Here is a 15,912-nt window from a genome sequence, read left to right as displayed (position 1 = left end):
AGCACCCATTAGTTTTATTACAAGGAAAAATATGTGCAAATTAATTATCATTAAATGAGTGTACATTTGAAAAGGGAATGATACCTGGAATAGCGGTTAACCGTCAAAATTATTTGTAACCCGAGACCAAGAACGATTTACTGATTACCCATTCATTCCCTGTCCTAGTCTCATCTAATCAAATTATATCTATGTTTGAAAACTATGGTGTTTCTTCTTCTCCATCCTCCTTCATCTGTCCCTAATGTAACACAAGGAAATAGAAAGGAGCAAAATACAGTTTCGTCACAATTGTTTGCACTGGTTTCACAAATTATACGAATCAAAAGTATACAAAACTCAAATGGAACATTTCGGATAAATACTCAAGACCGTATACTATGAATGAATTAGTAATCAGGCTTGAAACCTGGGTAGAGTAATATCAAGAAAAGAATTAGGCGCATTGTATGCTATCATATTTTCTAAAAATAAAGACTCGTATGTAAAAAGGAATAGTAAGTCATTTTCTTAATCGAGTTGATATTCGTGATATCTGAATTATAAACAGCAATAGGTGCAGCAAAAAGTAAACATGCAAAATTTTACAATAATTTTTCACCCAAATGTGGAGCGTTTATTTCCTGTGTATATTTATCCTAATTATTTTGCAAAATATATAATTCTATTGAATTAACATAAACTTCTGCCAGCATATAATTTAGTAGAAACCCGAGCTCGTACGACACAAACATAAACCTATGTGTTAATCAGATAAGGGAATCGTAAGGTTCACTTACGTGTCATCACATATCTAATACATTATGTCCATTTCTTGATACTGTTAAATGCTCTGTAACAAATTAACCGATAATTTTGAATAAATTGACATCAACACTAAAAATAGTTTTCAACGTCATAATATTGGAAAATTCGATAACATTCTATTATTGACTTCCGAAATTAAATGTAGCCAAAATGAATATTTCGCATTTGATTATTAGCAATATGCATAATTCATCTTCTTGTATATGGATTTCCATCATGTGGATTGTTTTGCAACAATTGAGCCGGAGCAAGATCCTGCCCCGTGAAAACGGATGGTTTTAAGAGAAAAAAGAGAAAGACGATTTTAACGAGTAATATGAAATATATGTGATCCTTTTTAAAAAGCGATTCTCGAAAACAATTGTTTAACTAATTTCATCTGTCAATAATAATAATTTAGAAGTATGAGTTGTCTATGTGTCATAAGTTTATTGTCATATAATATCGATGGAAATAAAATCTTATAGAGACATTCGCTTGATCCTTACTGTTATATCAAATTAACAGCTATTTCAGTTACACGCTAACCCATATTCTTTGATATTCTGGAGTCAGATTGGAATCTAGTTTAATTAGTAGTTAAAATTTGAGGCGTTTCAGCTCTTAAATTTTAACACCTAAATGGCTAGCGTTAGCAAGGTTTTTTGCGTTAGCTTGCAAAACCTTGTGTATAATTTGTGAAATCTGTGCAAGAAATTGTCGCGGGACTGTATTTAGCTTTTTGTTATTCACTTATATTACATTAGGGACGTGTACAGTAGTGTGTCGAGTCAGAGTCATAATATAAGCTGATAATTTTTCCACCAAAGTAGATATCCGGTTATTCATGTTTGACTCCGAACACCCCTATCAATGTAACCCAATACAGGCTCCTTTTGTATCACTGATATTAAGGTTGGTCGTGTTTTTGTTGCCCTGTATTTTATCTAATCAATACATTTCTGCTGGATATTAAAGTTTACCTATGAGAGCAAACCATCGAACTAATTATGTGGCTTTATAGCAAACCAATTCCTCGGAGGGTTTTACTTGCTTGGCAAGATTGCGTGTTCGTGAAACTGCACGGCTGCACAAACGTTGGTTCCACCATGGTTGCAATATTCAGGGTTATTGCACATAAATTTGAAAGATTTGGTTGCCTATGTTTCTAACGTCTACTCACTTTAATTATTTTTACCTTAGCCTATTAATCGAACGGATGTTGTCCATTGTCTCTTCATACAGGCGATGTTCTTACGCTACATCTTTTTCGACCTATTTTCTTTACTTTTATCTCATATTTGTTTGTATTAGTATATCTCATATTTTCAAGATTATCATCACGCTCAAATATATTGTTTTCAGAATTGTAAGAACAAGCATTATACAGGTCTATACACATTTATTACCATTTTTAATTTGGACAAGTTTTTACATAAAGCACTGCACTCCATTGGCAGTATATATCTTGTTCAGTTGCCATAAAGTCCAATCTCGCTGTCTATATGACAGCGATAAAGTATGAACAACACTCCTTGGGTGGCTAGACCCTTTGTAAACAGACTATCGGATTTCCAAAAGAGCATTGTCACTTCCTAAAATCATATATATGGCCATTGTGACCATTAAAACTACTTGAATCGCGGAGATAAAACGTTTGTATTTTACAAATGCTGAATAATGAAATATTGTATGTAAACTCATCGCATAATTCGGCTACTGCTTTTGCCTCATTTTCATTTCAACAAATTTCAGAGAATAATAATAGCCTTTCCAAGCTTTCCAGGTAACAGATATTCCATATTTCACATTTCCTCCATTGATATACAGCCCATTCAAATTTGCTGCATGACAATTTCCGTACCAGAACGCTCCCTTGTAAGTGTCGGCACAGTTGTAAGATACTATGTCATGATCTGCGTCTTTCGTTGTGAAGGGTCGTCCTTGATGTATAGGGGTTGTCCTTGATAGGAGTCTTCTAAAGAATTTCCAGCATTTCCACTGTATTGACCCACCGTTAAGCGATAATTTGTTGAAGAATCACCGATCGAGAATGCTCTAGAAAAAATAGGATATATAAAAACATACATTTATAAACTTGATTATAAAGTTTACATTAAATTGAAGGTTCGAAATCATACCCATATTTTGCATAGGCTTTGTTTCCTTCCCAGTCTTCCATGTCTACTCTGAGTTCATATGTCTTATCTTTCGACATCTGATAGATATTTTCTAAACCTAAAAATTTAATGTACTGGCTTCATAATGTATATCAGTAACACAAATACGGGCTTTTAAAATTGTTGTCCACATAGCTATATATGGTGCTCTTCACGTAATCGACTGATGTCATTACGTCTAACAGTTGCCGCGAGTTAATTTTCATTTTTTACCAGATTGTATAGATTCTATAGAATATCGTCATCCAGTTTCTGGTTTGCATAAGTTTCATGTTTCATACTATGATCAGGAGTTTTTCGTCAACCATTGAAGGTTGCATGGTAGGAAGCAATATATATATATATTTAAAATGGACGCGATGAAGTATATCTCGAGCATTTTTCAATTGTCAACATTTTTAGGAACTTGTTGCAGCAAAATAAGGTTGATGTCATTCAAGTGAATAAAAAACTCACCAAACCAAAATTCTCCAATCGTATTTCCAAACCCCTTTACATAATCATCCCATCCACGATAAAAGTCTTCAGAGCCATCCATTCGACGTTGAAATACCTTTGTAAAACATTCTATTTTTAATTATATACCTTATCGATTTAGTTTTAATTGTACGAAGATTTGGGATAGTTTTAATCTGACACCTTTGTCTGGATGAGTGTGCTTGCATGAGTTTTCATGGAAAAGATTGATCAGATAGATTTCCGATCACTGATGCGCTCGGAGATTTATATTAAAATATACGGTATATACTTGCGATAGCGATCAATTTTTCAAAAGAGTTCCACAGTAATTTTCGAAATAACTAAAAATAGTAGTTTAAGAAAAATGCAACTAGAAGAAACTACAAAAAAGAATACAACAACAATAACAAATAATAATATCAAAACTATCCATACGTCCATTTCGTGTTCAATATTAGAAAAGTACGCGACAAAATTGTTAAATTATAAATAACAATGAATCGATTTAACTCACAATCCATCCTCCTCCATCTGTCATGAGATCACAGTAAACTTCAATCTTATCAGAAACAGGGGTAGGATAGATTTCAAAAACTCCTCCGGTTTTATTCCAAGAAAGAGAATTGAGTTTGTGTAATCCTCGACAGCTATCAGGATAATAACGCTCTGAATTTTAAATTTACAATTATACCGATTTATTGACGAAACATATATTTTTTGTAGTATTAACTTTGAGCAATGACTATGAAGGATACAGGAAATGTGAAATGAATGCACGTTTAATCACTGTATATATATTTAATTTTATTTTTAATACAAGCTAGTTCATGTAAAACTATTAAGCCCTTAAGAATTTTATAGAAAGGCATCCGTAGTAAAATCTATAATGTAATACAAGCAATGCAATATATCGTTATTAAAAGCGACGTGATAAACATAATTACGATGCTGGCTTTAAAATATCACTCAGAGTAATAAGAGTAATAATTTAATATTCCAGATGCATAGGAATAAGTATTGAAGGTATTATTGAAGGTATTGAAAGTATTATCTGATTGGTACATCATTCTCCTCGTTCAACGTTTTCTTGATGTAGTTTGCAGGATTCGTACTTCGCTGTACAGTGTCCAGTATCTTCTTGACTATAATGGCTAACGACTGACCAACTGCATAATAAAAGTACAAAAACGATGGATATGTATGACTTCATCTTACTTCTAATTTATCTGTAAACAAAAAAGTATATGATAACTAATTCGAAGCATATTTTTATCAAAGACATATAATAATAATTAATACTTTAATGAATAGATACTTTGCAAATTTGCTATTCATATTCACTTGGAATATTACGGTTAATTTTTTGCTTGTATAGTAGGTCGGGGTAGTTCGGACACCCGGGGTATGATGGTCAGTCAAAATAAAATCCTCCTACTAGCGACACCTCGCGCTTTTTCGTCGCTCAAAACGCATCGCGTGAAAGAGCGACATCATGCGAACAACGACAGAACCAAGATTTTACATTTCAGGCTCGACAACTTACAAGGCGGTGCTTTTTGGGGAAGGGGTGTTTCTGTTGGGACAGAAAAACGTCAAATTATAGAGTCCCATGGTGGCGAAGAATAATTTTAGCCGGAAAAGTCTGCGAACTCGGTTCTATTTTGTTTATTTGTTGAAAGTAGTTGCATTAGATCGAATAAATTCTTAAGCAAACTGCCAGTACTCATTTTTGGGCTGGCAGGGTCACTTAAGAGGTAGGTTGAATTTTGAGTGGGGGAGGGGGGAGGATTTTTTTCAATATAGTCTGTTGGGAATGTCAATGGGCCGTCGTCATCGAAACTTATAAATAATTATTTTTTGGTACTAAGTACCCTTTTACAACAAAGATCAAAAGCACACCCATCGCCATATTTATATTGGATCTCTTAGAAGTTAAGCCCGGCGTAAAATTTCATCTTACCCCGTCAAATTGTTTTTTTCATATGCGTATAAAATACGCCCAAGGTTATGCCAAGAAATTACAAAATAAATACTTCTAGAGGTAGTCCGTGTAAAGAAGATAGAAAAATTGCAGTTGAAAAAGCGCAAACTAAATTTTAAATTCCTAGTTTTCCTAAAACTGTTCAAACTCTTTTGAAAATTGCCCTGTTATGTCCTTTATGGGGTAAGACGGACATACTTTTTAATATGCAAGAAAAGTGATCTGTTTAAAAAAAATTTAAGAGACATAATCCTGGGCCATCTAGGCGTTGATCGAAGTCTTATGACCGAAATCTTAGACACCATCAAGTTAATTTTGGTGTGTGTCCGTCTTTCCCACAAAGTGTCTAACTTACCCCAATATTTTTTTAGCTGAAAATCGGGCGTAAATTCCGATTCGTTGCTATGGCAACAATGTGCAAATGTGGCAAGATAGCTGGAGGGTGGGTGCATGAATCAATCGTAGAACGAATGCAGCTGCGACATTATTTGAAGAGTTATTCAAAATAACTTATTAGTGGGTCCGACTTCCCCCGACCTACTATATATTCGCTATACCTATACAACTGATTAATTAGTACTCTTAGCGTAGTTTTTTTTTCATTACTGTTTCAATTGCATGTCTTTCGATCTTTTTTGTGAATGCCACCTATACTGGTAACAATAAATCTTGATCCATCAAAAAATTTCAACGTTGTCCAAATTTCTACATATTTTGACCACGTTGAAATAAATTAATAAAAATGTTACCAAACGTAAATTACGCGTTTTTTGCGTTATCTTCTAAATTAGTTTTATACTCTCTGATTCAAATCCTTTATAATCTGTTAACTATTTCAAATAAAACTACAAAAAAAAAAATTATACAAAAAGAAATCGGAAGGTTAGGCAAAATGCTTAACCTCGCCTGTTTTTTTTTTTATCAGAATCAAATTGCGTACACACGCGTCTTTCTCGTCTATTTACTTGTTCTAAGAAGGCAAGCTAAAGTCTTTACATTCTGAATCTAAGGCATTGGGGAGTACGACTTGGTACTATCTCAAAAACAACCGATGCCTAACATAGTGTTACTGGTCATGTGAAACAGACAGCCTCTGCGATATATTTATATTTGTTCACTTACCGGAATTGAGCTCAAAGATTGCATGAGTAAAAAAAATAAATTGAAAAAAAATCTTAACTATAATATATATATAAAAACGGATCTCTAGTTTCAATAATTTAACAGGAGGCGCCACATTTCGCATGAAATTCCTATCATATGAAGGGGGATGGCGCCCGTGAATGTGCAATACAATACAAATGCAGACAAAATTCTATGGGAGAAACATAGTAGAAATTGTTCAAGGAGTTTAATTTTGTCCGATATGTCTGTTTAATGTATAACAACTTCCTTGATACGATATAAAATTAAATTGAAACTAATTTTATTTTTCATTATGTCAAATATCGGAAATTGTTTATTTTCTAAAGTATACAATTCATTCACCACACCTGCATAATTGTCATGAACTCAAGGGTTCCTCATTGTTTTCGCGATTTGTGAAAAACAGAAGACGAAAGGTTAATTTTAAATATGAACTGTAAAATTGCACAATTTACAACGGTAATATAATAAAGCTTTAAATCTAGGTAAAGCATATTGCCCAAGTTTGATGAGAATTAAATAGCTAAACAATTCACGTGGTGGCGCGTTTAGAAAACCAGCAAAATTGGTCCACGAATGGCCGAATATAAAATAGAAAAAACCAATAGCATTTTGGTGACGTTTGCACTTCCATTGCTAACTGACTCCGTAATATGTTTTTGTGGGCGATCACAAATAATTTGTAAATATAGTTGGATGTCGTGTATTCATTTCACTTCACTGAAAGAATTGGTTTTTAGTCGACTTTATTTCGTGGGGTAAAGCACATATCTTCCCATCCTATTATATATCAAATGAAATCAGCTTGCGCCATTAATCGTTAATCAGGAAACATTAGTCAATTTTTTTGAAAGCGTAGGCTGTTTACAAGAAGAAAATAAACGCAAGATTTCATATTTTGAAAAAAAAAATGTATTATTTGAAGGTTTTTGTAAAGATGTTGTCGAATCAAATTTTAACCATGAGGATTACCCGTATCATCTTGTTAATATTGTTATGGCTATGATTATAGTTCTACTCTCTTTTTTGTTCGAAGGAGACTGATATGGGACTGATTATTCCAACCATTCTTGTACAAATATGTTGCAGGTATACTGTTCTCAAATGCGCCCATGAAAACTTGGTATTACTTAAATATTTTTTCCGAAATGAATGCCGATATATTTAGATTAAAAAATGCTTTTCAAAGTCAACCGTCTAAGCAAGGGCTATTACTATATGACCCTATTTCCACAAGTGAGCAATTTGTTATACATGAACAATGCCTCAAATCTAATGTGGCCGTTGTTGTTTTTATGTGCAAAGGAAGGCTAATAGAAGTAAAATTTTCGATATTTGAGTATATTTGGTATAACACGAAATGCTAAAGTTGTTAAAGCAGTAAGGGTTGGACAATTACCAACGGTTTATAATATTTGACTATTCAAAATATGAAAATATGAAAAAATATTGAAATCATCAAAACAATACGTTTTGAATAATTTTCAACTGTTTATGGTAATTGACTTTCGATATGTTATCTATTTTTGACTGTCGCATAAATTTGCAAATATTATTACTGTGACACCATTAAATGTGAACGTCCGGCGACATATTTCTTGACTATTTGCCAAGAACGTCATAACTAGTCGTTTACATTTATTTGCTACGACGACTATACTGCTTTTCACCAACGTAAATGATCTCTAGTGAGAATGTTATTTCTAGCAATTTAATAGTTAGCAAAGAAATGTTTTTGAATATTCCGAGAAATGAGTGATTTTATATTCGGGCGGGTCATGAACGTGCGGTCCCACTACTCGCAAACTCAAATCGAACATCGAAGTAACCCCGCGACGGTGAGTAATCCTACCGCACATTGTCACAGTTTTCATGAGATTCGAACTTAGGTAGCAAGCTGCGTTGCTTGCCACCTATCCAAGTGTTACGTTGTAAACGTACGTTGTTTACAATTTTATCGTACATTTTGCCTCTGTGTACAGTGCATCGTGCGCTGCCTTGTAAATAATCATTGTAGAACCGTTATTACAATTATTCCCTTTGCTTGTAGCGTAAATTAGTAATTTTATCTGTTGTCTGGTTTAGCGTTTTCCTTTCCGTCATTTTTGCATTACGTATTCGTCGTGTAATAGCCGAAGATATTTGTCCGTATTGTTGACTGTTAACTTATCTTTTATATATATATATATATTGTAATTGTATAAGCCACTCGGATCGGAAAACGTTTGGTAAGAAATTAGCCTTTTGTTGTTGATAAATGCTCTGTGACTTAAGTTAATCAATTGTGTTTTATTCATTTAAGAAAACCGCTGTTATTTGCCAAGTGTATAAAGAAGAAGCTGATTTATGCATGTGTCTTATTTGTGGATAGAGGGGCTGAGAGTGGCGCATTCGATACGTTTTCATTGCGTCTTGTCTATATAGATTCCGGGCTATCAAAAGACGTGACATCAAGAATATCCTCCGACGTTGTATTAACAACACACCCAGATTTAGGCGAATAGCGGTCTTCTATAAACTTGCTTTTGACTGTGTTCAGCAAGACCGTGAGCTATGTTTCATGATTTATCTTGCCTTTTTCAATCAAAACTTCTCTCTAATATGTCGAATAAACATTGTTCTTAAAATCTTATGACTTTGGTGCAGGCAGCCTAATAACTTGGCGATAAAGCTACGCGATAAGATAGGAAGTCGGAGCAAAATTTTTTCTTACATTTTTAAAATCATAATTCTGGCAGCGTGCGCAACTGCTGAAACGCACTGACTTGCCCTAGATTCACCACGATTCAAGGGATATTACAATAAAAATTAAAAAAAAGATACAAAAATAAAATATATATATATATTTAAAATCAAACCCGAATTGTAATGAGCATTCGTTGCATTCCCTTTTTCAATCCTGTACCAAGTTAATTGAGAATGAGCGTGAAAATGAAATGGCGCGTGGTAGAAACATTTGAATTGAGACTTGTCTCGCCGTCTGGTGAGTAGTTGGATCATACGCCTTTTAACACGAACGGATATATAACCACTAATTTTCCATGGTGGTAATCCAGAAATGTGTCCATAAATGTTTTGCATGACGTTCACATTTAGCGATGTCACAGAAATAATATTTGCATATTTATGCGACAGACAAAATAGACCATACAGTATTTGGAAAGGTAATTACCATAAAGCGAATAAAATAATTCAATCCTTACTGTTTTGACAACTTTAGCATTTCGTGATTTACCGAACATGCACGTACATGACCTTTACATTTACCGGCTTCACAGGAAAATTACTTGCAAATTCATGCGATTTTTTAATTCATAAAATAAATAGCTTCAGTTCGTTGAACAGTCGGGGGATTTCAAATGTCATATTTTGAATAATCAAATATTATAAACCGTTGGATATTGACCAACCTATACTGCTTTGATAACTTTGGCATTTCGTGTTTTACCGAATATCCTAAAATGTCAAAAATTTTACTTTTATTAACTTACTGTTGTGTGCGCACAAGAACAACAATGGCCATATTAGATTTGATGCATTGTTTTTATATATTGTTTCAATGATGGAAATACGGTTATATAGTATTAGCCTTTGCTTAGACGATTAAGATTAAAGCTTTTTTTTTCCATCTAAATATTTCGACATTTATTTCGAAAAATATATAAAAGGATACCAAGTTATTATGGGCACATTTGAGAACAATATACCTGCGACATATTCGTGCAAAAATGGTTGGAATGAAGATCGACATATTTTTGGCTGCGATATATTTTTCGGGAGAAACGGCAACTTCTCAGCTCTGCTCCAAAACAGATTAATATCAAGCTATTGACTGGGACAGGGTAAGAAATCTTGGAAATTTATCAAAAACTTTTTCTGTTGGTATAATATTTTGACGAAGTCGCACATTAGTCACTTTTAAAATGAAGAATAAAAATGAAATATTTTAACCTTTTTTAATAATGTAATAATTCTAACTATTGCTAATAATGCTAACATTGGATTATATTTAACCAAGGCAACGAGATTTAAGAATTTCGACGATCGTTTTTTGTTTTCAACAGTTCAATATTCTCAATTTAACTACTATTAAATATCAAGTATGAGCCAGTGTGTTTATTCTGTGCGAGAACCATTTTCAATTATAAAACCTTGATGTTCTGTTACCGGTTTTATCGTTTTATATCAGTCCGGACTTGTCCTTGCTCAATATATTTTCCACAATGCCTCGCAATATTTCGGCCAAATATGATTAACTGTCTTTACCAAATGCGGCAACTTATTTTGATTCTTGAATACCACCGACACTCGACCAAATTTGTGTCAATCTTGGCCGATAGGATCGTCGACTTGAGTTGGAAAAATAAGTCGATTTCTTCGTGAGTGCAAAATAAATGTCACAATATGCATTTTTTTGCGATATAACCTCGTATTTTCGGAAAAGCCATGTCATATAAGTACGTTATTTAAATTATGCGCAAATAATTAATTTTTGATCTAAATTTGTCGCAAATAATGTTACAACATTTAGGCCGCGAAATGATTTAATGTAATATGAAGCATGGTAATGGGAATAACGTCAATAAGTCGGCATCAATAATTATTATAAAATGCTGACTAGGTAGTAAAGTCGAATAATGTTAAAAACGGTGCAATAACAAGTCTTCGTCGCGAGGCAAGCGCAAGTATAATCAAACGAAAGAATACGCTCGTCGTGCCATTGATAAATTGGAAACCCGACGTTTTTTTTTTAATACGATTTAAAAAAAGTCAACTATCGTTTCATAAATATCCGTATACCAGTGTCGGTAATGATAAAATTGATCGCATAAAATTGGGACGGTTAATTTGCAAAAATGATAAAGGAAATCAAAGCTAGCACAAAAGATAAAAATCGGAATAAAATTAATTTGAATTCACTCTTCTCTTGTCTTAACATCTGTCGCCGGCGTGTAGTACTGTCAGCAATATGAAAACCCAAACTCGATGTCCCAATCGAAAATGAAGTGGATTCAATTGGTTGTTATGATAGGTTTAAATGTGTGAAAAAATATCGCAATTACGGGGTCATTACGAAATCGATTTGGCCGTAATTACGGAATTGATTTTTGTCAATTACGTGCAAGCCTAAAAAACAGACGAGGCCGTAATAAAACCTCTACAATCTAACCACAAGCCCTACGACTAAAAAACAGCACTCAACAGTAAACCAGACAAACACAACATTGAGAGTCGGCAAACTGCGGGCCAAATGCGGCCCGCGAGCTAATTTGTTGCGACTCTCGAACCACTCGACATTCAATACATAAAACAAAAATTGATCCCAAATTTATTATTGTCCCTACACGAATTTATGTGGTGACAAGTGCTGCTGTACGGCGCTTCTTATGAAACAAGTGGCTTCAGTTGTATGTCGTTCGAGTTAATTTCGATTTTTAAAATTTAAAAATGTCCGGAAAACGGAGCGACAAGGGTCGAGCATTCCAAAGTGCTAGGACGGAAAAGTATTTTCTTTCGTGGGCATTACAAAACCAGTTTGCTCGATATGCCCAGTCAGCATCGCAGTTATTAAGAGTTTCAATGTTTTAATTAAACTCGTTACAAAACGAGTCGTCGAAATTTCGATCCCGAAACCCGGGACTGCGCCACAGCTCATCTGTGCGTTAGGGCAAAAGGTGTAAAGTCCACGTTCGGAAGAACATATGGCCTTGAGCAGCTTTATCTGAAATGCATTAAACTTAGATTAAAATTTGTACTCGCTTGTCAGATCATCACTTGGACGACGAGTTGCCATAAAAACATCATCTTTCACATTAATAATAGATAAATAGAAACAATGTATTGTTGGATAATATATTAAAAAAACGCTACATACACATCTCATTGGGACAGGCGAGAAGGGCAGCAATGCAAATGCGCCATAAATTGAAGTTTAATTAATGTAGCGATTGTTCGAAGGCGGAAATATTGCGGCCCGCGCGCTACCTGAAACGTGTATATTTGGCCCGCAAGAACATGAAGGTTGCCGACCCCTGCACAACACTATTGATCAGCAAGTCTGACTTCATAAACAATTGCCATGTCAGTATGTTGCAATAATAATAATAATAATAATAATAATAAGATCTCCCCAACAATTTGATGCAAGCATTGTTAACCCGAAATCTTAATGTGAGGCCTGGTTATCAATATTAATAACTACAAAAACGATATAATATCGAAGTAGGTTAGATGTACGAACCATGTTACGTGTGTCAATGTCTCGAATATGAGAACAGTTAATGGCCATCAAACAAATACAGATATCGCATTAAATAGCATAACCGTCGTTTTTAGTAAATTTCCTAATGCGTATGATTTATTGCATAGGCTTAGTTTATTTGTATAAAGGTGGTCCGCCAAAGTTTTGTCAGGCTTTACCGGTCCGTCAACCGAAAAAGGTTGCCGACCACTGGTATAGTTGACGAATTGAGAAGTTGAATTCGACAATATACAGCTGTACACATTTTCGTTCTTTTTCTTGTACACAACCTTCGTATTCAGATAAATTAGCTATAGGACCCCGATTAACGAACGATTCAGGGCGGTACATGCAGTGGAATTCAAATAATTTTCAAGTGTATTTGTATTTCAGTTCGGCAAAATAAAAGGAACATGGTTTGATGGACTTGACATTCCGAATCCTGGTAATACTGGTAAATTTCCGAGAACATGTCATGATATACATCATTTCGAAACACCAGAAGATGGAGTTATGTTCAACCTAACTCTGAGCGTTCGCGGGTGAACTAGCAGTAATCTTATTCAAATATAGACTGTCTAGTTTGATCGATTTGTGTAAACTGTAAAGTTCTATGAGTGCATTTGACAGAGCAAATCACGTAGCAGCGTTTTTGTTTATTTGTTTGCTTAATTTATAACCTTTGTTAAAGGCTATTCAACAAGAATACAATGGATTTCCAGTTACACTTTATCCGAAGAGAGGGCGAAACATACATCATAGATCAACAACTCAGTGAGCGCAATTTGTATCATTGTGAATTGTAATCAACAATGTGACAAAGACACAACATACAGAAAAAATAGTTCTACATTGAATTAATTTTGTAGTATTTCTAAAAAAGCATTTTATAATTTCTTATCCTAGGCGAGCGCTAATCGCACCAAATCGCAATTCCATTTACTGTTCCATTACTTGTGTATCTAGTAAACTTTTCAGCCACACAATTTATCGAATTAATTTCATCTGTAAAAATAGGCACTTAAGCTCAAACCCGCATTAGCAATATATATTACTGATAAGACAATGTCTTATTTACCGAAATTCTCAAATTTGCATCGACGTAGCGTATTGAAAACCTGCTGTTAGAAATATAACACACTGTATTCTCGACATTAATGAACATAACCAATATTTTTTTTTTTAGAAACTTCGTTTCTGGCAAAACTCAAGAAGTTGTATTTTGATACCCCAGGTGGTGGCGCAACAAATGAAGAGCTAGATACTTGTAAGTAGAAATTGTTGGTTTAATTGCGGATATATACTAATATATAGACCCAAGACTTGCCGCATTCTGCTTTGACCGTCTAGAACAGGGTGGTCTGAACCCAGGCCCATTTTCCCAACCTTCATTATCTGTAGCCCGCGTCGCATTCGGCGAGTAATCAAAAAATCGCATTTAGTGTTGTTTCGTAATAACATTTACCAGAAAAAGCTTTTGTTGTTTCATCGCTAATGTCACTGAATTGTCTGAGTTATGACTAACTGAGGCAACTAGCGAAGTTGAATGATGTTCTCGGCAGGCTTAATTGTTATCTGTCTGTCTATCTTTTTGGTCAGGAATATATGCTAACAATTTTGGCATCGCAGAGAACTTAAAATTGAATGCGGATTCTGATAGCTTAGGTTGGCTATGCCTGATAACTTAATATTAATGTTAAAGTCTAACAATATAATTAATGCCAGGTGTTTTTTGCAACCAGCCTAAACATAATTGCAAAAAATGCTGCCTATATATATTAGAAATTACCCTCAATATTCGGAAGCACTTACATTAGCGGAAGCCCTTTTTCAGTTTGAAAGAGTTTGAAATCTTACGCTAAATATAAATATAGAAACACATTTGCATGTTTTAGTAAGTTTTTGGTGGTTTCTGCATGTTTTGCTGGATAAATGACTACTTATCAATTTGTTTCCCTAATTAAAGCGTTTGTTTTGTATTGAACTGTTTACCTATTCTTGGCACTATTGTGGCCCGCGAACAATGCCCCTAGAGCCGACAATCTTTTATTAAGTATTTCCATGGTTTATCTCCTTGCAAAATTGCAATATTTGGACCAAGGTTTACATTTATTAGCTCCCACTTACAACTATCATTTCAGATGCAGACAACCTATTTCGAGGCGAGTATTTCTTCATGACAGATTACGACACTTATTTTGTCATGGGATTCTGCACACCAATAGGTAAATACAATAATGTTACATAGTGATGTATAAAATTAGTACATGCAATGATATTGCATTTTGCATTAAATATTTTCAGGATTGAAGGGATTTTCACACTTCAGAACCATAACTCCGACAGCAAAGGCAATTTATAATATGTGGAATGTATTTGCCAGTCACAATCAAGTAACAAGTATAGGATGGGAAGATATGTGCTTTGCCTGGCAGTAGTAAATTCGATTAAAATGTACTTCTTTTGATATATTCACTTTATAAAGTGTTGTATTTTGATTCAATATTTCATCGTTATAAAACAAACTCAACGACATCAAACTATATTTGAATATGGAAGTTATTGTATATTAATATCATGTCAGTAGCAAACCTTTATTAGATTCAACGTCATCAAAGTAAACAAACAAATGTGTACGTATAACTCGCAGATTGCAAACTGTTTTTCAAAGTACATATTCGAAATTCGGCAACATTAAAAACTCCTACATGGGTACATTTTAGAGTCTAATATATCTGGTATTTGTTACCGAATTCATAGATTGAACTTTTTATATGAATCATTTGTTGCTTTGGTTTACACATGCAAATAAATGACAACTCATGCTGCATTAAACTATTTGTCTCTTGGTCGTTACAATTGTGTGTGATTATTCTCTGTTTAATGCAAGATCTACAGGTTTACAGAATATATATACTATATACCGTAATAGCCAATAGTCCATAGCTAACCTAACAAGCATCGCTGCAACGGCTAGTCGGTTGCGGCCTTCTCGCCAACCACGTTTGTTGACGTGTTTTTCTCAGCGTGAGAGAACGTGTACGGGAAAGTCAATCATATCTTTGGCGTTCCGAAGGATATTGACGTCAAGGATCGATTGGGCAGGTTTTCACATTCAC

General features: G+C 34.2%; 1 protein-coding gene, 1 long non-coding RNA gene and 1 pseudogene across 3 annotated transcripts; 1 reads left to right on the top strand and 2 right to left on the bottom strand.

Annotated features, from left to right (window-relative positions):
* Window positions 1–1,991: 1,991 nt before the first annotated feature.
* On the bottom strand, window positions 1,992–3,963 carry LOC144411820 (ryncolin-1-like; annotated as a pseudogene).
* A 20-nt stretch (window positions 3,964–3,983) lies between these two features.
* On the bottom strand, window positions 3,984–4,791 carry LOC144432441 (uncharacterized). The gene is made up of 2 exons (XR_013480672.1): window positions 4,488–4,791; window positions 3,984–4,091 (listed from the first exon to the last, which is right to left on the bottom strand). It is a non-coding gene; the product is annotated as an uncharacterized LOC144432441 (long non-coding RNA).
* An 8,517-nt stretch (window positions 4,792–13,308) lies between these two features.
* On the top strand, window positions 13,309–15,628 carry LOC144432353 (uncharacterized). 2 transcript variants are annotated; one of them, XM_078120351.1, is made up of 5 exons: window positions 13,309–13,335; window positions 13,485–13,567; window positions 13,980–14,060; window positions 14,935–15,018; window positions 15,098–15,628. In XM_078120351.1, the coding sequence occupies exons 2-5, from the start codon at window positions 13,504–13,506 to the stop codon at window positions 15,229–15,231; spliced, it is 363 nt and encodes a 120-aa protein (XP_077976477.1). In that variant the 5' UTR covers window positions 13,309–13,335; window positions 13,485–13,503; the 3' UTR covers window positions 15,232–15,628. The 2 variants fall into 2 exon arrangements, with proteins under 2 accessions (XP_077976477.1, XP_077976478.1); XM_078120352.1 differs by lacking the exon at window positions 13,309–13,335 and having other exon boundaries at window positions 13,371–13,567.
* The last annotated feature ends 284 nt before the right edge of the window (window positions 15,629–15,912 follow it).

The sequence above is a fragment of the Styela clava genome, chromosome 15, assembly GCF_964204865.1.
Source record: "Styela clava chromosome 15, kaStyClav1.hap1.2, whole genome shotgun sequence".
NCBI lineage: Eukaryota > Metazoa > Chordata > Ascidiacea > Stolidobranchia > Styelidae > Styela > Styela clava.
This window is presented reverse-complemented; position numbering and strand designations above follow the sequence as displayed.